The sequence below is a fragment of the Drosophila subpulchrella genome, unplaced genomic scaffold, assembly GCF_014743375.2.
Source record: "Drosophila subpulchrella strain 33 F10 #4 breed RU33 unplaced genomic scaffold, RU_Dsub_v1.1 Primary Assembly Seq415, whole genome shotgun sequence".
Lineage (NCBI taxonomy): Eukaryota > Metazoa > Arthropoda > Insecta > Diptera > Drosophilidae > Drosophila > Drosophila subpulchrella.
Genome location: NW_023665632.1, coordinates 52968 through 77107, shown reverse-complemented (window position 1 = coordinate 77107; position 24140 = coordinate 52968). Strand labels below are relative to the sequence as shown.

General features: G+C 38.4%; 2 protein-coding genes and 1 pseudogene across 4 annotated transcripts; all 3 read right to left on the bottom strand.

Annotated features, from left to right (window-relative positions):
- Positions 1–41: 41 nt before the first annotated feature.
- LOC119562279 (trypsin alpha-3-like) lies at positions 42–923 on the bottom strand. Its single transcript, XM_037875454.1, has one exon. It carries the CDS (start codon positions 903–905, stop codon positions 129–131), a length of 777 nt encoding a protein of 258 aa, XP_037731382.1. The 5' UTR covers positions 906–923; the 3' UTR covers positions 42–128.
- Positions 924–1094: 171 nt separating this feature from the next.
- On the bottom strand, positions 1095–1933 carry LOC119562278 (annotated as a pseudogene).
- A 16308-nt stretch (positions 1934–18241) lies between these two features.
- Positions 18242–23156, bottom strand: LOC119562276. Of its 3 annotated transcripts, none has more exons than XM_037875451.1 (6): positions 23070–23156; positions 20302–20428; positions 19839–19983; positions 18993–19292; positions 18476–18590; positions 18242–18420 (listed from the first exon to the last, which is right to left on the bottom strand). In XM_037875451.1, exons 2-6 carry the CDS (start codon positions 20351–20353, stop codon positions 18277–18279), a joined length of 756 nt encoding a protein of 251 aa, XP_037731379.1. In that variant the 5' UTR covers positions 20354–20428; positions 23070–23156; the 3' UTR covers positions 18242–18276. The 3 variants fall into 3 exon arrangements, with proteins under 3 accessions (XP_037731379.1, XP_037731377.1, XP_037731378.1); XM_037875449.1 differs by having other exon boundaries at positions 22969–23125; XM_037875450.1 differs by having other exon boundaries at positions 22930–23114.
- Positions 23157–24140: the final 984 nt, after the last annotated feature.

The window sequence follows — 24140 nt, the reverse complement described above, 5'->3', positions numbered from 1 at the left end:
TATGAAAATGTGTCCTAAGTAAAAAAAAAACTAAAATGAGCTAAACTTTTTAGAAAATGAATGTTTATATTCTTAAGCAAATATAATTTTTGAAGTTTACATGATTAAACGAATACAGCTTCTGGGCATTACTTGTCCTTTGTACTGGTTTCTATCCATTTCCTGTAATTGTACAAACTGGCATAGATTTCGGGCTTCCTCAAACAAGTGCCGGCGGTTATTATACCCGCAAGCTTGCCATCTATGACCAGAGGAGATCCCGCATCATAGGAGCAACTGAAATCCCGCTTTTCACTGCAAATGTTAGCATCCGAAAGGCTCAGCTTGCTAAAAGACTTTTTTCGTCGAGTGGCGCATTCCTTGATATCTAAGAGCTGGACATCAGTTTTTCGCAGGACCTTTGAATGCTTGGCCCAGCAGTCTTTTGACTTAAATCGCCCCTTGGTGAGGGAACCCCATCCGGCGACTGAGCCCCTGGCTCCCTCCTCGGGCTGCTTGTCGATTATATCGATGGCCTTGACCTTGGCAGAGGTGGTAAGAGGTTCACAGAGTTTCAGCAAGGAAAGATTGTCATCGCTAGTATGCTTTGGGTTCCGCGTATGGATGATTTCGTTGCAAACCCCAAAAGAAGATCCCGAGTCTCGATCGGGATTGCCAACGAGCACCTTGACAGTAGTTATGTTGACGTTTGTCAGGCAATTCGCGGTGATTAGTACGAATTTTGGATTGATGATTGCCCCGCTGCACAATTGCGTATTATTAGACTGAATCGAAGCTATCCATGGCACTTCCTCGACCCTCGCTGCTTTTCCACGAGGGGAACACCTGCCACTGCCATTCTTAGCCACTTCAGCAGTCGACCAGGATAGGAATGTTAGAAGAAGTATTCCAGCTGATTGTAGCATTTTTCATCAATAAATCCGGTACTTCTTGATCACTCCTATATATATGATCTTTCACGGGTGACATTCGGAATTGATTTCTAATTTTCCCCACCTATATTCAACGGTTGCGCAATGTTCTTCTTTATTTTGTGCTCTAAGAAATTCATGTAATTATATATGGTATGGTAATTATGTTTTAAATCAAACGTGTTTTTTCATTTTAAATATTTAATATTACAGCTTAATGTTGCTATCCAGCCAATCCGTGTGCTTAAGGACATTCGAAAAGACATCTGGCTTGATGGAACAGCCTGCCCTGGAAAGGATGCCCACCAGCTTATTGTCGACGACCAAGGGAGCCCCCATATCAAAGGAACAGGCTCCCGTGCGGGAAGACTTGGTACAGATGGTCAGCTCAGAGATTCCATCGTGAAGAAGAAATGGAAAGGTCCAGTCTGCGGCGCACTGCTTTTCGCTTAGGATTTTCACTTCGGTGCCGTGCAATTGGGCAGGCAAATTGGATAATAGGTTCACAAGGCCATCGAAAATGCCCGCAGACTTCTTCTCTTGAATCACATCAAACCAACTTCCCGATCTGGCACCACAACCGGTTATATTGGCTCGGGAATTATCATCTGGCAACTTGTCGATCCTCTCGATGGGTTTTATTGCATCTGTGGCATTAAGTTGCTCGCAAGGTTTTTAATAACGCCAGATTATTGTCGAAGCGCCAACTGGAGTACTGGCTGTGGATTTTCACACTACAGATTCCTAGCTGCGATCCACCCAGATCTACAGCTGCTGGTACCCCAATCTAACTTTAATGTTTTTTCACTTTATTACCATCCACACACTTGGCCGCTGTCAGGATATAGTTGTTTGAAACAAGGACTTCCACTGCATTTCAGATAGGAATCTGAACAGAATCGAGGCATACCACGGGGCATCCTTAATGTTCACTGTGTTACCGTCTATGATCCTTTGATTTCCGAGAACTAAGAAAGGTAGGGCTAAAAAAGTGAGTAGGATTAGTGATCGAAACATTTTCTTCGACTGACTTTTGTAAGAAATAGTTCCTTTTTTATATAGTCCCATCATAACGTTAGGTATTTCGTTTTTATCTTACTTTTAATTAAGGTTAGAAATTGTTTTTTCTTATATCTGCATATTAACAAATTTTTCAATTCAAAGAATTTATATTTAAATATTTAAAGAATCTGATGAGTTTTGAATGAGGTTAGATAATTTAGACATGATAAACGGGGACTTTTGTTGAGCCTAAAGCCCCCTTAAAACAGTTTACAGTACAGAATTTTTGAGAAACTCTTCGTTGCTTCCAAATGGATGCGATAGGGCCACTTGGGAACACCCAAATCATTTTATAATCATTTAAATTAATAATAAGAGATTTTATTAGTGTAATTTCAGTGTTATTCGGGTGGATAGACAAGATCGTGTAGTCAGAAAAATGCTGCGTTCCATATAATCCATATTGACTTTTGTAATGATAAAATAACCCTTGACCAATCGATTGAACATAAAACCCAAACAATTATTTATTCAATTGCCCCTTTCATGCAATTGGTAATCTATATTCGCAAATTATACTGTATAATTTAAGCAACCGCAATGGTTCTTTACGCTTAGAGCAGCTTTACTCCCATTCTCTGGATCGAGACAAAACCTCACCAGCCATTACACTAAGCCGCTTAAATTATTTGAATAATTCCCTGGCTATGCGAATAAAAAAATGGGTGACTGAAATATAGCTGGACATTTCCATCAAACGATATTTGCATGTATTTATGCAATTTTTACATGAATGGAAATTTAAATCTGGGCAATGTTTAGCAAAATGTCGAAATAAATACTTTTATAGGCAGCTGGGTGGGTGGGTTGTAGGTGGTAAGTGGGTGGGAAGTGGGTGGTAAGTGGGTGGGAAGTGGGTGGTAAGTGGGAGGCGATATCAGAGGCCAAGCTAACAAAACATTCTGATGATTCGCCATGGTCAAGTGGGGCGGTTTCGCGGGCCACGCGGACGGATTAAAATAGATTACAACTGAATTATTTGATAATGCCCCGGACAGATGCAACACATCGCATTGGTTTGCCCCGCCTCGCATTTAATTTTCATCAATGTGAAAATCATTTTGGTTGTCGGGTTTTTTATCACCTTTTGTGGGGATTTTTTGCCTGCTTCAGCGGACGAAATCGTGTTTTCAATTTGCCTCGGATCTAAGTTTTTTCCAGTCTGTGGTAAAAAATCATCTGCTGGGTGTTTTTTGTAATCAAATATCGTTTGGGCTTGTTTTTTTTAAGCCCTATTAATTGATTTTATTTGTGTAAAATCAGGAAATACTTTTTCGTTACATGAGGCTTGCCTTTCATTAACGGATTTGTTTCAAGGGTATTGATGTCTTGCCTTGTAGCGAATTTATAAATGAATAAAAGATTTTACCAGAGGGTTGGATGTCTGAAAAATATAAACTCTTAAAAACTGTTACTGAGTTTTAGCACTATTTATTACAAAGAATGTTGAAATCGACCTGAAACACAATTTTATACTCTTAAATGTTTGCATTTGAAGTGCAACCTTAAAAATCTGATTCCAATTTTAATAAATTGTTTGAGTTTTAAATGGCCCTCAAAATTTATCCTGCACTTTTAAGTATTTGTATTTGAAGTGCAACTTTGCAATGTAATTTAATTCCACTCAGATTACAATTTTATAACATTTTCTGCAGTACCAGTCCAAACCTCATCGAGTAAAGACGTGCTATCAGCAGAACCTCCGCGAGTACCAGCAGTTACAAATACAAAATTCTAACAATTTTTGTAAACACAAAACAAGTGCTCAAAGAAAATTTCGAAAAAAACCCAATAACAAAAATCACATCGCAACCGTTACAAACGCGCACAAGCGCCTTGTGCAGCGGCGGCAGCCAGGCACAACAACAATGCATCGACCACCGGACTTAGACTTCCCCCCTCTGTCTACAAGAACAGCACTATTCGAACCGAAATTTCTCACGATCACCAGAACGGACAATGAGACATTTGAAAAAGTATCACCATTCGTGATTAAAAAGGTCATTGACTTCACCTGCGGTGGCGAAGTGGAGTCTTGTAACAAGAATAGAAACGGAACCTTATTAATTAAAACCAAAGGCGCAAACCAGGCATATAGATTACTAAGGCTAACGCAATTCCACAACTTCACTGTTTCCGTAACCGAGCATGAAACTCTAAATTTCTCAAAAGGAGTCATCTACTCTAATGAACTTCGCAACATAGATGAATTGGATATACTGAACGAGCTTAAGTCGCAAAAGGTAACCAACATTGAAAAAAATACGTATAATGAAGAACAATTATCCTACAAGAATCAGGACTCATAAACCGTCACTTTTGGATCAACAACTCTACCGAAACCTTGATGATAAGATACGAGAGAGTTAGAGTTCGACCACATATTCCACGCCCACTGAAATGCCGTAACTGCCTGAAGTTTGGACACCCGACCAAATTCTGCAGAAGCCCCAAAACCTGCTCCAACTGTTCCGCAGAAGCACACACCACAGAGGACACCGAATGCGACAAACCTAAGTTTTGCATAAACTGCAAGTATGATATAAACAACCAATTCAATCACAGCCCACTAGATAAAACATGCCCCGCCTTTATAAACCAAAAAGAAATAACAACAATAAAAAACCCTACAAAAAGTTGACCACAAAACCGCCACAAGAATATATAATATGCGCCACATCCATCAAACTACTCCGTACTCCAAGATAACGTCCACCAATCAACCTACGACCACTGTAAGCGAAGCCCAAAAGACTGCAAGCACCCAAGCACCTACCAGCACAAGCACCAACCGTCAGTTAAGGTCATACACCGACATCATGGATCACCAACCCACCACTTCGTCCAAACGCACCGTCATTGAAGAAATGGAGACTGAGATTTCATCAGATTCCACTACGACCCTCCCAAAGAAGAAGATGACTGAATCCGACCGTAAGCTTAGAAGCCAAAATAATAGTAAGACAAACCTAACATCAAAACCTTCTCTCAAAGCCAAAGATAAATCAGACAAATCAAAGCCTATAATACTACCAAATTAGCCAACGAATTAAGTAGACTAGCCAATCGCAACAGCTCTGAGGAAGAACTTTGAGGTAGATATTAAAAAAAAAAAAACTATTTAAATAATCACAATGGTATTAATCCTGCAATGGAACTGTAACGGTTACATAAACAATTACGACCAACTACAATTATTACTTAATTGTTATAACCCAAAAGCCATCTGCCTGCAAGAAACCCATTTACATTCCCTTAATAACATTCCCATCCCTCTCAACTTCACATTCATACATAAAAACACATCAAACAACTCCCACGGTGGAGTAGGAATTCTAATCCACAACTCAATTCAAAAACGAACAAGTTAATCTTAACAACGATTTCGAATCCGTAGGAGTTATTATTCACTCCAAGCAAAAGCTTCGACTCATATCCACTTACATTGCCCCAAACAAGAATTTTGAACTACGAAATTTGGAAAATATGTATGGTAATCCCAATGAAAATACCATCATAGCAGGTGACTTCAACAGCTGGCACCAAAGCTGGGGATCGCCTAACAATAATAGAAAGGGATGTACGATTTTTAAATACATTTCACAATCTAACCTAATTACCCTAAACGATGGCTCCCCAACCCCTTTCTCAACCCACCATACAATGACACATGTGGACCTAACAATAATTACCCCGAACCTCGCCACTCAGACCAATGGAAAACCGATCATGAACTCTTCGGTAGTGATCATTTTCCCATCCATATTAATCTTTTTGTTAATGAAAATTCCAGTAAAAGCTACAAGATCCCCAGATACAAACTTGAATCCGCAAACTGGCCCCTCTTCACATCACTCACAGATATTTTCCACAACAAAAGGCCACCAAGCAGCCAAATAATCAAGAAGCCGCCAACATTATAAAAATAACCCATCAAAGCGCAAGTACAGCAATCCCGCAATCAAACCCAGCATTTAATAAAAAGAAAAACCGTCCCTTGGTGGAAACACATACCTCGAACAACTTAGAACCAATAAAAACCAATCGTGGTACTTGCTAAGAAGAAGTATATCTCTCGAAAACATCATACAGTTCAAGAAAAACAAGGCTTTGTTTAGAAGAGAACTGAAACAAGCAAAACGCAGCTCTCTGCAAAAGTTTACTGCAGAAATAAACCCGAATTCAACTCCCTCAAAAATCTGGGCAAACATCAATACATTCTGCGGAGAAAAACCAGAAATGATATACATTGCTTAACATCCCCCTCAGATCCATCTATAAACATTATAAATTCAGAATCCATAGCCCAAGTCCTCGTCACTCACTGGTCAGAATCGTCTTCGGACTCTAAATTTACCGATTTATTCCAAACTAATAAGAACAGAGTCTACTCAATGAATTTATCCCACAATCCATCACCGGAAGCAATCTCAGTAGAATCTAAAATCACATTGATTGAGTTCAAAGCAGCTCTAAACAGCCTCAATGGAAAGACACCCGGTCTTGATCGCATTTCATACCAATGATTAAAAACTTCAGTCAGCCATTAACAAAGCCGGTTAATAAATTTATTACAACAAAATCCTAGACAGCCACATCCCTCAGCAATTTAAAAACAGTATTATAATACCGATCCATAACCCAATACTCCCAAAACATCTGTAACCTCGTATCGTCCCATATCGCTCAACCCTTGTCTTTCGAAGGTGCTAGACAAAATCATAGCAAACCGACTCTGGTGGCTTGCATTAAACTGCAAACTCCTCGATAGTCGACAGCTCGGTTTTCGAAAGGGCATGTCCGTATCTGAATGCCTAACTCTGTTAGACTACCAGACTACCGCAGCCCTATCAACCAGAAGCCACATTTCAATTATTAGTCTCGACTTCGAAAAAGCTTACGACAAAATAGGAATTCACGCAATAATAGACGAGTTACAGAGATGGAGAATCGGACCAAAATTGTTGAATTACGTAAAAAACTTCCTAACCAATCGCAAGATAAAAGTCAAGTGAAGCAACACTTTTTCTGAAGACAGACCACTGTACAATGGGATCCCTCAAGGTTCACCACTGTCCGTAATTCTCTTTTTAATATCGTACAACAAACTATGCCGCACCATTGAAATCCATAAGGGATTCAAATTCTTTTCCTAGCAGACGACTTCACTATACTGAAGAAAATTAATAAAAATGTAAACACAATGTCTATAAACAGCCTATTCACAGACATATTAAGCTGGTGTGACTACTCAGGAGCGAAACTCTCTGTGCAAAAATGCAAACATCTGCATATCTGCCGGAAACATAGGTGTAATTTTACAATCACATCACAAGCATACCCTCTTAACCAAGCTAATTCCCTTAAAATCCTTGGCCTTACCATATCAAGTAGATACAGGTGGAAAGATCACATAGGACACTCTGGCAGTAGAACTATCAAAAAGACTCAACATAATTAAATGGTTAGGCAATCGTAGATACAACTGCGACACCAGATCTTTAATAAATACAATAAACGCTCTTGTTATGTCCAAGATTGACTACTGTCTCCCATTTTATGGGAATTGCCCTCTCTCTTGTCTAAGAAAACTCAAAACTATCTACCATGCAGCTTTAAGACTTGCTTTTGGAGCACCACGCACAACTCCAATCAATAACCTTCTGATTGAATCCGATATTACACCTATCGAGATTAGAATTGAGCTGACCACTGCGCGGATTTGTAAGGTTTTCTCATTCGCCAAAAATACGCCACTTCAAACCGTCCTCCAAAAGATAAAGAACGCCAAAAGAACACCCAGAATACCTTCAATCCTACATAAAGCGTCAGAATTCGTTCTCGAAAATGGAATAAACTGCACTTCAGTTAAATTAAGGAAACAGAAACATCCACCATGGTCCTTCTCAGAAGATAAAATAGACTTAACACTACATTACACAACTAAATCGAACACTCCTACAACTGTTTTCCAAACAAAATTCCTCTCCCTTAAAGAACTCTACAATAACTACGCATTCATATACACAGATGGATCCAAATCTGGGCACGAGTATCTTATAGCATCACTACGGACACACGCATCATTAAAACAGCACTCCTACCAGCACATAGCTCTATCTTCACCGCAGAAGTGGCAGCTATTTATGCAGCGTGTGATTACGCTGTATCACAAAAGAAGAGATTCGTGATTTGCTCGGACTCACTATCGTCACTGCAATCAATAGCCACAATAGCAACCAATCCTTCTACACCGCTCGAATCAGAGATATTCTCAACAGCCATCAGTCGTACATAAAATTATTGTGGATCCCAGGACACACAAACATAACTGGAAACGACACAGCTGACGCAGCTGCCAAGGAAGCTCACTTATTTCCACACCTCTACGAAAACAATTACAACTACAAGGACACACAATTATTTATCAAACAGAAATTCAAAAAAACAATTCGCATCTCTATGGGAAAATACTTCAGACCACTATAAACTTATAAACCCCAACAAACTATCTTTAAAAAATTACAACATTAAAGCAAACGATATTAATCGCCAAGACTTGATTAAGTTTTCAAGACTAAGGCTGGGTCACTCCAAGCTCACGCACGAACACATAATAAACAAACAAGCAGCACCGCAATGTGAGCGCTGCAACACATCGATCACCATCAAGCACATTCCTCCTAGAATGTCCTCTCTTTCTATCAGAAAGAAACAAATTCCTACCTTCAAACCCGTCAGAACTCCTTACCCCCAACACCCCCAATATCATAGCTTCCATGAATTTCTTAAAGGCAATAAAGTTATACCATGTAATTTAAAACCTAGACATAGTCTATATGTAAAAATGTAAATTGTATATAACAAACGTAGCTTAAGGGCCACAGTAGCTATAGCTACTTATACTATGTTTATGCTATGAATTTCATGCATTCTCCAATACATGAAATTAAAATAGCCCCTGTTTATACAACACAGACAAATTCATGAAATGATATTAGTAAAGCTGTCAAATCTTTGAATTTTATATAGAGCTCTATAGAGAAGTAGGCTGTGAAGTAGGTTGTGCCTCAGCATTTCGTAAATTGGGACTGAATTCATAGTCAACTTTCGTGTGTTATCGAATTCATGAAAAGGTGTTTATGCACACACGAATTTGCCCATTTCATGAATTGATTTCATGAAATAGGCATAGCATAAACACAGTAAATGAAAAGTATAGGCTATAGGTAATTTCTCAATTGCCTTTTAGCCTGAGAATAAATAAATAAATAAATAAACATTTTCTGATTTTGATTTTCGTTGGATCAATGATTATTTTAGTTTTGGCAGCATCGCTGATGCCATAGACATCCATTGATGGTCATTTGCAGCTCGATCCAGCTGCTCCTTCATCTCAATCAGCCTTTGGCTTCATACATAACCCAGTAAATCCTTTTTCAGCTGGATGGCATCGTTGCCAATTTTCACACCATCGACAATTACTCAAACCGTTGACAACAACGAGGGGCGTGTAGTGGGCGAATGTCCTTGCACCCCTTTCCCTGACCCGATTTTTTCCGGATGTTGTGAAAAATCCACAGTCAGAGCTGGCCATTCGGAATCGAGGGAACCGGCAAAACAATCGTTGGCAAAAATATTTGCATGCACTCTGGGTGCACTTGTCTGAATCGCAATCGCTGTGCTGGGGCCTCAGATGCTCCCTTGTTTCTGCTGTTGCCATCGGCGTCGGCGCATTAAATATGCAACACCTATGACAGCAAGCCGCTTGACATTTAGATCCCAAAACCCAAGCCCATTCCATTACACTATTACACTATTACACCATTCCACCAGTCAGCACTAAAGTTTCGCCTGCAATTTGCTGCTAAATTTGTCAAAAAAACCCGAAAAACTTGGCCAGCGCAAAAATTATGACTTCCGCAATTGTTGGTGGAACAAAAGGGGAACCGGAACTAACGAAATGCCAAAGTGTGACCGACCCGAAACAGTTCAAAAGGCAACTGTTGCTCTTGAACCTTAGGAAAATCCAAGCACCCCGCCCCCACACACACACGGCAAAGTTTTCAAATAGAAATGTTTAATTTCCCCAAAGACAACGTCGATGCTGCGCTGCGCTGCTGGCTTTTCCAAAAACGCAGCTAAGGAAACTTTCTTACATATTTTACAATAGATCTCGTGTGGGTGTGTGCAACAGTGCAGCCGGGAAAGTTTCTCCTTTCCCGGGTTGAAAAGTTAGCTAAGACAAACTCCCGAAAAACACTCCCCCCCATCTGCGAGCATATACAACCCATCCCATCCCCCATACCATACCATACCATCTCCCATACCATCCCATCCCTGGGCTGCCGGGTCGAACTTGTTAGTTTGCCATATAGCGTCGAAAATTATATTATTTTAAACTTTTCAAATGTCACCAGAGAGTCAGAAATTTCACCGAGCGCCAGTGACAAAGTCGCCTTCGTTGTGCTCGTTAATTAAACATGTTGTCCCAATGAAGCGCACAATAAATCGAACTGCGTGGGAAATTGCTTGTTCGAAAAAGTAAAATTGAAAATTAACTACATTATCTGATCGAACGGGGTAATTAAATGTGGCAATCATTTGAGCTGGTCAATCAAACGCCTCCGAGTGGCATAAACACTATTACAAATGGCAAATAAAAGATTGCTTTCAATGTTGGTAATGGAATTTATGTAAAATCGTTTAATTGTTTGACTTTGAAAATATATTTTTCATTGTGATTTAGCGTGCTAAAAAATATAATGGAATCTGATTTTGTACTTGCAAATGTTATTAATTAATATATTAAACATTAAATACGGGTCAATAACAGATACCTAAGTATTTATTAAAAATAATTGATTTTCAACAGTAGATGCAAAGATAGCTTCTGAAAATATTTTTTAAAATCATAGATTTGATAGCCTTTGCGTTTTTTTTTTATAATTTTAAATGTGTTTTTTTTACAAGTGAAGTTAATTTTTAAAAGTAAACCAAACTGTTCCATATTATTAATAAATCATAAATTCATAAATCTTTGTTAGCTTCGAAGGTTTTCTTTTAAGGACTTTCCTTAATAGTATCCAGATCTTTGATTTAATGATGGTTTTTTAAACTTAAATTTAATTGCGAAATATTTTATAAAAAGTCTCAAATCGGCCAAAGTTTCTTGGCTTAAAAATAACTGCCTTTAGAGGCCTTTGGAAATATTTGGTTGTCCCGAACTTTACCATAAGGATTTTATTTATGAAAGTTGATTGGTACTTCAGCAGTTGCATATTTTCTGATTCCATTCAACTCCTTATCAATTTGTTTACTGTGCTGTTATTACCAAGTTTGACTCGCAGTCTCCGATTCAATTGAGAGTCGTTCTTATTCTCATTTCTCCCATGGAGCCCATTACAATCTAAAACTGTCGCAAAATTTTACAATGCGATCAAAGCGAAACTTCAGCGATGCCAGGGAAAAAGGCGACACACAATGGCGATGCTGCCTCGCAGTTATGGTGCACAATCAAAGCGGCAGCAACATTGGCAACAGCAACATCAGCAGCAACATCAGCAACTGCAACACAAATTGCTGCTGCAGGCGGCGGCAGGGCTTCTTTCTGTTTGGAGAGTTCTGGATGACACCCCGGCATTTGCCACGCGACAACTAGCTGGAAGGCAGCCAGCCATCCGGGCGGCCAACAAGTGTTTAGCGTTTTGTTTTCAGTGCAATTAAAAAGCGCCTACACGCCTGACACGCCCCTCAAGTGTTGGCAGTACTCGCAGTGTTTGCTGCTGTTGACAAACAGCGAAAGGCCACAAAAGACACAAAGGGGGCAGCGGAGTGTGCGGGGGGGGAGGGTGTCGCTTTTTGGTTGCCATTCAACACTTGAGTTTTGTTTTTTAACAGGCACCACAGCCTCAGCGGCGCCTGGGGATATGCAGCACAAATGGCTGGCGTCAAGCATTGCGTATACGTAATGTGGCAGAGTAGCGTATACGCAGTGTTGGCCAAAGAGCAGCAAAGAGGCTGCTGAACTCAGAGCCGCTGAATTATGCTAATCCAGCTGGCTTAATATGCTATAATTGCAGTTCTCAACAATTCCTTTAAAGTGGTAAGCTTTCACACAAAAAATAAAGAAGAAAATATCTGCCTTTGTGTTGATTTTAAAATAATTTAATAACTTTCGGGACAGACTGAATCCGCCTGTTCGATGCGGAAAACATTTTCCATGGCAAGGCCTAAATACGCTTGAATTATTCAAAGCATGTAACTGATGAAGCAGAAACGAGACGAGAACCAAAAAACTAGAGCTCCAATTTCAATGTTTGAGTATTTTTGAGTGCTACGTGTTATAGATATGTGTTATGTGTATGCAGCCAGGCTGGCAGCATTTGCCACAAGTGCGTTCGGTGCACGGGAAAAAATTTGTGAGTAAACTATGAACCGAAAAATTTGATTAATATTTTACATTGAAGAAAGCAAAGGAAACGAATTATGTTGCAAATAACGTTGGCTTTTAAAACTGAACGCGTTTTATAAAGAATTTTTATTTGGTTACTATATTAAAGTTAGAAAGTTTAATATTTTTAAAAAGCTTAATGTAAAAGTTCAGCAGAAAGGGGTCAATAAAATTTAACACATTTCATTTTAAGAAGCTATTGGAGAACCTCACAAATGGTTGAATGATTAGTATAACTTCTACTTATACTGGGAAATAACTTTTTTTCAAGGATTTAATGAATAATACCCACTTGCTGACTAGTTAGTCAGGATAAAACATTTTGAAAGGGGGTGTACATATTTTGTGACACCTTAAAAGCTAGTTATTGACAAGTTTCATCGTAGTATCTACTTCTTATTTGAAATTCTTTGATTTCTTCCAGTGTGCATTTGTGTGTGCGTGCAAGTGCATTGCCTATTATGCTACCAAATGAAAGTGGTAATAAATTGGACAAGATGTTGCCATAAACCACACCACGACAAGCCACAGCAGGCCTTTGCTAGACGGGCAGGCCCATCGACCATCGGCCAATGGCCATGGTTGTACGGCTGTATGGCAGGAATTGCAAATGCAATGCATGCTGCAGTTGCAAGTTGCAACTTGGAGCAGCCAACATGATTATCATGTACGAAATGCATTCGTAGCCGGAGCCAGCTGGCCAACAGCTGACAGGGCTGGCCAACCATCCAAACACCCAACCCCCTCATTCACATCCACATCCACATCCATCCATCCACCCACCTGCACCACCTATCAACCACAAGCGCATTTATGGCCATCAGGATGTCCTGGCCGAAAAGGAAGGGAGGGGAAAGGGTTGGCCATGGAGATTCTGGGGGCAAGTTGGCCATTTAATCTCTCCAAGTGACTTGCAATCGAAATGGAAACGAAAATAACTCAAAGTGAATATGATGTGGGAGCAACAAAACGTAAATGCTTCTAAATGCTTAGAATTCGAAGAAGATGGCTTCCGATTTTCATTCGGAGCTCTTGAGCTTGACTATGGCCATTAAATATTCCCAGTAGCCTAGCAGTATGGTCAAAACGGCAGTAGCGGAGCTCAACTTGAGTTTGATCTCAGCCCTGTTTATAGTTTCATAGCCATAGAATTATTGTGATTTTAGCTCAGCCCAATAGGGCGTAATAATCAGGTAATACGTTTGTTTGAATTTTGATTCACTCATTTTAATTAAAGTGATTTTATTAATTGTGTGGCTGAGCTGCTGGATAATGGGACTCTGATGCATTAAGTTTTATAATTAATTAATAAATACAAAAACGCATATGAAATATGTTTTCTATGTATTTACAGGTATTTTGTGTTTTTTTTTAAGTAAAGAGTTTTACTTGGGAATATTTCAATAAATCTTCCCCTGTTTTTATACCCTTGCAGAGGGTATATTGATTTCAGTCAGAAGTTTGCAACGCAGTGAAGGAGACGTTTCCGACCCCATAAAGTATATATATTCTTTATCAGCATGACTAGACGAGTCGATCTAGCCATGTCCGTCTGTCCGTCTGTCCGTCTGTCCGTCTGTCCGTCCGTTTCTACGCAAACTAGTCTCTCAGTTTTAAAGCTATCGGGCTGAAACTTTCCCAAAAGTCTTATATCTTTTGCAGGTAGTATATAAGTCGGAACCAGCCGGATCGGACAACTATATCTTATAGCTCCCATAGGAATAATCGGACAAAAAAATGAAAAAAAATTATATCTTTGGTGTTTTTTAGCATATAAACTCCTAAGCTTGGAAATAACAATTTTTAAATAATTTTGAATTTTGAATTAAATTTTATCGAAATCGGACGACTATATCATATAGCTGCCATAGGAACGATCGGAAAATTTGTGGAAAAATAATATGAAAAAAATTATAGCTTCGGTGTTTTTCAACATATAACCTCCAACGCTTGGAAATAACATTTTTTAATTAGTTCTGAATTTCGAATTAAATTTTATCAAAATCGGACGACTATATCATATAGCTGCCATAGGAACGATCGGAAAATTGGTAGGAAAATAATATGAAACAAATTATAGCTTCGGTGTTTTTTGACATATTATCTTATACTATTGGGAATATCATTTTTTGTGTTTTTAAATTTAATAATTATAGCTGCAAGGGTATATAAGCTTCGGCTTGCCGAAGCTAACATCCTTTCTTGTTTTTTTTGATTTTTGTGCAATGCGCTTTTTGTATTAAAACCTGATTAAATGGTTTGTATAAAAATAATGTGAGTTTATTATTTTATTGGCGATATGTATTTTTTTGCTTTATTTAAATAATTCAACGTATCTTTTCATTTAAAAAAACCGTTCCCATCTGTGTGATTATTTTAATGAAAAATCGTCTGCTTGTAACACTCATTTGTTAATAGTTTTATATTTCAGTACCTATTGAGAATACAATTATCTCTGGTTCTTTGTGTTTTCTTTCCGCTGTGATTTGATGTAAATGGAGAATTTAATACGCATACGCAGCGTGGTCCCAAGCAAAGCAGCCGTCGTTAATACGCCACGTTGTCTCTGCTGATGCTGTTGTTTAATATTTGTATTTCCCGACTATCGCAGCGGGTAAAACAATCAAGCCTCGACAAAGTTGTTGAAAACTTTTCATTCGCACTCCGTTGTTGCATGCGATGCGATAGGATTTTTATGTAAAACATAATTGCAGATTAGTCGCAGCGGAAATGGGTAAATAAAAGCAAAGCGAACGGCCAAAAGGATGCAACAAAAGCAGGGAAAAATAGAAAACAACAAAAAAAAAATCAAAATGTAATCGTTCTGTTGCCGCTTAAAGAGGATTAAACATGAGTGAAAGAGCTGCCGGGATTGGGATTCCCATGGGGATGGCAGGATGGTATGATATGTGGGTGGGTGGTAAGTGAATGAAAGCTGGATAAGGGAGTGCCATGATAAGCGGAAAACTAAAGGGCCACTCGACACTTCCCGTATGAATGCAGACTGCAACTGGCTGTCAATTTGTTTGCCATCCTGCCACTCCGAATGCTGCAATTGCAGCTCCCCAAAGATATTTTCAATTAATTAAGAACCTAAAAAAACGTGGCCTGAAAGCAATCAAATGGCCAAAGGAAATCGCTCTAAAGATACAAAATATGACTTCAAATTAATACTGAGTGAGGTGCTCGATGGCAATGCATTTCGCCTATTTGCACAACAAATGAAGCTGAAAATGACCCCATCCAATCCACACCGGCCCCCCCTGTATACCCCGCCCACTCTAAATGGAAACGTAAATATTTGAGCTGCAATCGAGATACCTGGCTCCCAGCTCAGTCACTCACTTCCCCTCTTAACTCGGTTATTGATTGGTTAAGCACTTGGCCCAGAGTCCAAAAAGGCCTCACATCGTCATCGTCTCTTATAAAATGCAATTCCGAGATCTGATTGCCGGAGATGTCAATGAATTTTTATTGAAACCGAAATGGATGCCAACGGAGGGAAATATTTTTAAGTTCAAAGGCAAATAATCTATTGCGAAATTAAATTTCAAAAGGATGAGAAGGTCTAAGCTCAACTTGATATTTATGCAATGCAAATTTGTAATAAAAATGGAAAAGCAATTTGGCCAGGCTGAACGAAAAATAAAATATAAAATAATTCTTGTCAGCATAGAATCGTTTTAGCTAAAGGGTAAAGGTCTCTAAAGGCAAGACTTCAAAACCAAACTGGTTACGTTCAATCAGGTATTCTATCGGCTTATGAGATGACTATTTTTGATATTGCCAAGCAGCTTGAACACACTCAACCAGTTAATCATTCAGATTTCATTGGCAAATCCAGGTGAAATCAATGTACGACTGTGATTGCGAGTGTCAAATGCAAACTCAGCCGCTGGCCAAGTGCGATAACTGTAATTATTGCCCCCCTTAGCCCCACCTATGTCCTTGAGCCATGTGCCGACCTTATAAATTAGCTGCCAGGCGAGAAGTCAACCGTTGTCGGCGTCGTCGCCGCCGCTAGTCTAATGAACGCACCACATAAACATAAATTATGGCCAGCCCCAGTGTAGCGGGTCACCTCCCCTCTGGAGCCCCCCTATCGCCATGGTGGCGAGCCCTTCTGGCTGGTAACCCCTTCCGTAACCCCTTCTCAGCCCACTGGTAAACTGCGACCGGAGCTGGCATATTTGCGCAGCATACTTTTGGGCGCCGGACGGGAGCGTTGCATACTTTTTGGCTGCGCTCCGTTTTATCCTGCAGTAAAAAGCATTTTTGGCACGGCACTCTATACTCTCCCTATCTGTGGGTATTGTACTAAACTTAGTCGTCAGTTAAGTTAAAACTTTAGTAGTCAATATAGATTAAATATAATTTGTTAGATAGCTCGATGTACCCATGACTGCTATATCTTGGAAACTACTTAAGTCTGAATAAGTTATAAGTTTTGTGAGGCCTTTCCTTTCGCTTACTAAATTCTACAATTATTTAGAAAATAGATTCGAAAGCTTAGTAGTTACCTTTGGCTATGTTTTTGAAGAGTCAACACCATTCGCTTGAAATTTGGGTTCATAAACAAAATCTTTCCCGGTTTCTTTTTCCAGAATCGGAATCTGAATTTTCCCAGAATAATCGGATATTAAGAGTATAATATGTAAAACATAATTGCAGATAACCAATTAAAATTTTGTTGTGCAATTCGAATAAGGAAGAACTATAGGTAATAATCCATCTGTAATATTTCACAACATCTTTCTTTTTCTTAGTCAAAATTGTGAAAATTGCTTACACCAATTTTAGCTATTCCGAATCGCAGGGTATACCAGGTTTCGGCTTCCAAAACTTTCCCAACCTCCTTTCCCGTTCGTTTTCTCTTTTATTTCGCCACTCGTCTCACACTTTTTTTGCGTTAATTTATTTTCTCATTTTTTATTGTTTTTCCTTGCATATGCATGTGTGTGTTTTACTTAAAATAAATGTTACTCTTTAATCATAATATATATTCACAGTTTTTTGTAAGTAGGTGTGTGTGTGTGTTTGTGTGTAATTTTAAGTTAAACTAATATTTACTTTATATGTATACTTCCCAATTTGAATAGTATTAAAGGTATTTACAGTGAAATAAATATACGCTATCCACTAAATAAGTTAATAAATAATTTAAAATTCCTCATTCATAGAAATGCACTTTCAGTTTACGTAAAGTTATTGCCGATATGTGAACAAATCCACTGGGGATTACTTCCTTGTGCGCCTAAGGGTGTGATTTTTGCAAATATAATGGGATGGGACTTGCAAATATAATCCGGAAAACGGAGGTGGTGGTGAGGGGCGCTCTAGAACTTCAGCTAACAACGTTTTGTGAAACTTAGGGGTATTGTATCTCTAAAATATGCCTACACTTAAAGCCTGGACAACTCGAACAAACTCAACGAAACTCTAGTATTGCACGATCGATTGGAAAGTAAGGCCAACAACAACTAACCTGCCTGCCACACTCAACACTGATTCTAACTAGCTAGCCTATATCCTTTATATAGTAACATACATATCCGTATATATATATACGATCTTAGCTTTGCCTGACACTGTTCTATATATATATAACTATATATATATATATGCATACTGGTATACATAACGCACTTAACTTACTCCTTCGATCTCTCGGGGATCAGGGTTTTTGTGGCCTAAATTGACTGCCAAAACGTATGCAACAGCGTGTGGAATTCTTTCGGTGTGATGATGGGGGAAACCTTAACTACATTTTCATCTCCTCTCTTGCAGTGCATATTTTCGACTTGGTAAGGACTGGTTCTAGATATTTGCACTTAGCTGTAGCTCTGCCATCTATCTGTTGCCTCTGCTGACCAGCAGTGTGATTAGTGTCCCTGTGAGGAGAAGGCTTAAGCTGCTCAGACCCGCCCGATGGGAGCTGTTTTCCTCGCCGTTCCGACAGTGACCCGGATGTCGGGTGAAGTCCTCGCAGTAGATCTGCAAGATACAGGTAATTACAATCTGTTAAGTTAGAGATTCGGTTTGGTTTTACCTTGGTCAGGCTGTTGGCATACTTGTCCACCAGTTCACGAGTGAACTCAGCCGCCTCATTGCCGCACACCTTACGTGCAGCATCCTCCGAGCAGTCCACAAGTTCACTGATGGAGCTAAAATAAGTATAATATAATAATAGATAAATAATAATAAAGGCAGATAATGAATTAAATAGAAAAGAATCACTGGTATTAGGGCACAGAACAGGACATAACAGGACATATTAATAACCTTCTGTTTAAAACAATAAATTCTTTTATTAATTGATTAGGGTAATTTATTTAGCTTTTTTAATTTTACAAAGAGTCAACAAGATGGTTGAAAAACTTTCTGAACTATACCTAATTCTTTTCCTTTTCAACAACTATAAAATACTCTCTACGATTTTTATTGGTTTGTTTTCTTATGCATAAGATAAGTTTTAAGATATATTTGCCATGGTACTGGGCTTAATTGCATTTTCAAGCTATGTTCCTAGATATTATTTCTGTTTTATTGCGATTTCTTTTACTCACCAGCAAATGGTCTTTATGTTTTCATTGAAGGTCCCATTCTCGGAGTTCTCCTGATTCTTGTTTGGCTTCAGGAACACCATGGTGTCCTTGTAGCGATTGCCACACACCTCGAACTCGGTCTTGGCCTTTTGGGAGCAGGGAGCGTGCCTCAGGTACGCTTCCTGGAACGCCCCCTTGATGCACAGATCCCTGATGAACTGGTTGGTTCCGTGGTAGAGCTTGTTGAACTGGTTCCTCTGCTGCAGATCCATGCAACGGCGGGTGAAGCTCTGGATGCACCTCACTCCCTTGCGCAGCTCACTGGAAATATTCGATTTTTCAATGTTAAAGTGGAAGTGAAAAATGTAATTGAATTGTTAAGCCCATTGTATGCGATTTAAAAAAATATTACAAAATCGTTGGCCTAATGTTTTATGAGGCATTCAATTATAAGTTGACTTATTCTGATTAATTACGGATTTATTAAATGTATAAGTACGTTTAAAACATTTAAAATGTCGCATTCAACTATAAATCAACTTTTTCGTAAATTCATAAAAAAATATTTTTTTAATTAGTAATACCTACTTGTTTTGTGAATTATTAAATTTAGCAAGTCTTTGGTTAAATGATTTATTTAGCACTTAGTTAAAAAAAGGATTCTTTTTCTCATAAATTCAAAAAAACAGATTTCCCTAAGTTTCTAATTCTGGAACTTCACCAGCTAATACCACTCTATAGAAAGACATTTGATAGGCAAAATCGCCAAATCGATCATACGAAAATATATATTTCTTGTGCTGAGCAGATTGCGATTGGGATTTGGCAACAGATCGACGGGGGAATTTCGTTCGTGGAGCCACTTACTGACAAAGTTTGTCCAGTTCCTCCTTCTTGGCCGGTCCAATCGAGAAGTTCGACGATAAATGCAGCATATCAAGTGGTTCGGAGCACTTGGCGAACTCCTCCTGGCCGCATTCCTCCGAGTTGGCCAGCGAAACGAGCAGCAGGGCTGGAAATTCGAGAGCAGAAGGGGCAGAGTGGGTGGTTGGGCGAGAGACAAATAAACAAACAAACAGAAACATTGAAATAGTGCTCAAGCTGAAAGCTAAAAGGCAATCTGAGACTCTTGGCCAGCAGCAGGAGCGCCAGCCAGTCAGTTGCAACAAAGTTGCAAATGTGCGTCAGGGGTAATAAAGTTGAACGTAAGTGAAATTGGCATTTCATAAATTTTTCGTGCAACTTTTCTTGAGGGGAATTCCGAGATATCGAGTCAGATTTTGGCTACAAGATAAACCCAAATCGGTTCACATTTCTATAATATACTCACCCGAGAAAATCAGCAGAGCCCATCTCCAGTTCCAGTTCCAAAATTGATGCATTTTTCACGTTCTCTCTCTTTCTGCTGCTTTTTTTTGCAATGCAATTGTGCACTTAAGTGCTTGTAACTGGTTTGGCTGAAAAAATAAATTAATAAATCATACATCAATGGAAAAATACAACACAAAATCATGACAATTATAAAATGCAAATGCAATTGGCAAATTATAGGCTTCAGCTGTTTTTATAGTTTGATACACTCGTATTTTCTTGTTTATGGCCCGATCAAGTCGCAGTAAAAGAAAATCTCTGCTGACAAATAAAAGCTGCAAAATAAAGCGCAAAAAAAATCACGACCAACCGAAACAAAAAATTGATCTAAAAATACTCGGATGTCTGCGATGAATAGAAAAGCGAAAGCAAAGCGTCAGAGGTTGTCTTGTTTTTATTTTGAGTGGGATTCTTTCTGTTTGACTTGGGGTTCCTTCTAATATTTTGTTCCACCAATGGGTGCTTTTATTTCCCAATTATCGTTGCAAATGTGGCGTGGACAGGTCAAAGTATAGTTTGCGAAAACATTGTGTGGGTTTTGTCAAAGCAAAACAGTGGGACAAGTTCTTTTTAATTGAACATAATTGGGTCAAAGGTTTTTCAAACTGCATAATTACAACAGAATCTAATTAATTAACAAACCTTTGTTATTATTAGGATGTAAGTAAATAAATCAAAAAATGATAGAAAAAACGTGCTAAAACAAATGCTATTTTAGAGCTTTAAGTATAGTAACACTAATATTTGGCGGTCTAAATGTTTTAAAAAGTATTTATGAAGAAATTAATTTAATTAAAAAATAAGTCCTATTAAAATATTCACATGTATACCTCCGATCCAAAAACTAATTAAGTGTGAGAATCTTAGAAAACCCAGAGTCTTAACAAATTAACATGACAATTAACATGAAAATAAACATAATAAGTGGGTACGCAAGGTCAACAACCCAATTTAGGTACCGTCTGGCTAGGTTAATTATAAAGAAAATGGTTTATTTTAAACTTTTTACTTTTTTTGTTGTGCTTACTGCTTTTTTACCTATATTTCCTTTTTAGAATACTTTTTATCACCAATTTTTCCCCTGTGTAGCCATAACAAAGGTTTTTCTAATATAAACATGTTTATTTTTAATGAAATATTATGTTTTGAGTAAAAAATGCATTCAATCATCGCAGAAAATCTGTAAAAGCACTGTCATTATTGGTATGTCCGTACTGCTCCTCTTTTTCTTCTCCCCCAATTTGCATGAAAAGTGAGAAACACAAGAGCAAATTAACAGAGAAAAACTGGTCCAAATCGATGTTGATTTTCATCCATTTGACAAGGTAAATTGTTTATGCTTTTGATTATGTTTTGTGGCCGTTTATGTTTTTATTGCAATAAGTAAATACAAATAAATATTGCGCATTCACAGTCCTCCGACAGATGCATTTAATGCCTATAAATAAACGATACGCAAATAAACAAAAAGCAAACACTTTTCAAAAGGCCTCTCAACGATTTCTCGGCATTTGTTGACGTTCAAAATGATTGAAGAAAAATATGAGAATTGGTACAGGTCAGGGTTTTTTGACAGATGAAAGCAACGAGAAATGTGGGCTCAGCGAAAGGTTTTTGCTGGAATTTATTAGGATTGCATAAAGCAAAAAAAAGAACGAGGATATATAGGAAATGACTTTATATGCAAATATTAACATGTGCATAGTTTTGCACTTTTAATTAGTAAGTTGCAATCGCTATAACTGCGGGCAATACTCGAGCTATTGCACCTCTTTCGATTGATATCACCGCCAATTCGCGCCTGTTCTTTCTTATATGCAAAAGTGAGGGTTCTGCAGCTGTTTTCATGGGGCTATGAGGCCGCTCAATTGAGCAACGAAAACAAAACACTTAACGGAGGAGGAAGAATAAAACACCCTGCACAAAGAACTGTAGATTTGCGCCTTTTCAAAGGAGAATTTAATAAACAACACAGAGAAAAAATAAGGAGTTAAAGAATAAAAAATTCGGTAACAAAGAGACTTAAAAAAAAAATAGATTTTTAAAAAAATAAAATTAAATCCTAATTTTAAAGTAAAAAAAATTGTCTTTGAATTTGAATATATTATAAAAAAGTTAGGGTTTGGTTAAGTTTAAAAGACATCATACAAACTAAAAAAAAATTGAAAATATTTAGTAGTCTCCTACTTCTTAAAATTTTTACAGACTCCAATCTTTATCAAAACTACATTTTTAAAACTTTTGAAAATGATTAAAGTTTGCAGTGCGAGAGAATCTTAACAAATATAATTTAAGAAAATTAATAAGTCTAAATATATTTGTACTATTTTGATGCAATATTCGAGCAATATTCGCTTTTAAAACCGCCTAAATCGAAACAAAAAATTCACCGATCTCGAAATTTTTTCTCTGTGCGAATTTCGCCTTGAAAGCGGCTAGGGGGGCGTTTGAGGGGGCGTGTCGCGGGCTGCACGTGATGCAAGAATGCAGTCGGACGAGCCCCTCGCCTCGCGGTGGCGATCTTGCGTGCGAGATCGTCGCCCTGTGCAAAATCAAGAGCCGGTTTTTCTCCATTGTTTATTTATACATTTTTCGAACTGCTTTTGGTCTTAATTCGGTTGATTACTTGGTCTGGAGCCGCCGAGCGAGACACTTTCGAATGACAACTGCAGCGGTACGACGAGCGGTACAGAGCGAAGTCGAGATCGGGATCGAGGTGGAGCGGACCTGAGCGGAGCAAGCGCGCCGTGTTGTTGGCCGGGCGGGTGACAGAAGCGTACTGAACGGCCCCAGCTGAAAGGCAGAAGAAGCGGCGCCAGTCGGCCAGCGAATCGAATGGCATTGGCGAAGGCGACCCGAGAACGAGTGCCAAGTAACTGAAAAAGCCGACCGAGCACGCGAGCAACATGTTGCCGGCGGGCAGCAACATGCGACGCGACGCCAGCAACTGCAACAACAGGTATTCGTATACTCCATGCCGACCCAGTGCAAATGATAAGCGGTTCGCCTTCAAACAGGCGGCTGATAGGCCAAACCCGTAATCCTCTTCTTGGGTATTTGCCTTTCAATTAATTTAATAAGAGGGAAACGTTAAGATAAGATTATCTATTGGTCCGAGGAATGGTCCCAATTTTTGAAAACCCTCTTAAGCTTGCCAATTTCCGTCGTTTCGTAAAATATTTGTTTACATAGGACAACCAAATGAGACTCTATAAAGGTGTAATATAGAGTGCTCCAAGCATATATTCGTTCTTAGTTTTCGTTTATAACGAGTGATACTTATGATATCGCTGCTTAAAAAATACAACAACATTTAATGTTTTGATTTAAGATATCGACTGATAGGTTAAGAAATAAACCGAATCCTCTTCTTGGCTATATTTGCCTTTCAATTAATTAAATAAGAAGGAATCGAGTTGCCATGATAAGATTATCTATTTGTACTAGGAAGTATTGCAAAATCCCACACTCTTTTTTTACACTGCTAAAAAATATAATAGTAGGGATAAATATAACGCATATTTAATATAAAATATTGTTTGAAATACTTTAGCTAAATAAATAAATATATTATTCATTAGAAATCAAGTTAAAATGCATGACATCATTTGAAAATATAATAAATATAATATTAAATAAATAATATATCAGTTATATCAAATAAAATTTTAAAATCTTTAAACTAACTATTATTGTTAAACTTAAAATGTCCATTTCCGAAATATTTAAATGGACTTACTGCGTTTTTTGCCCTCCAAAGTTTGCCAATCATTTTTGTCGTCTTGTACAATATTTGAT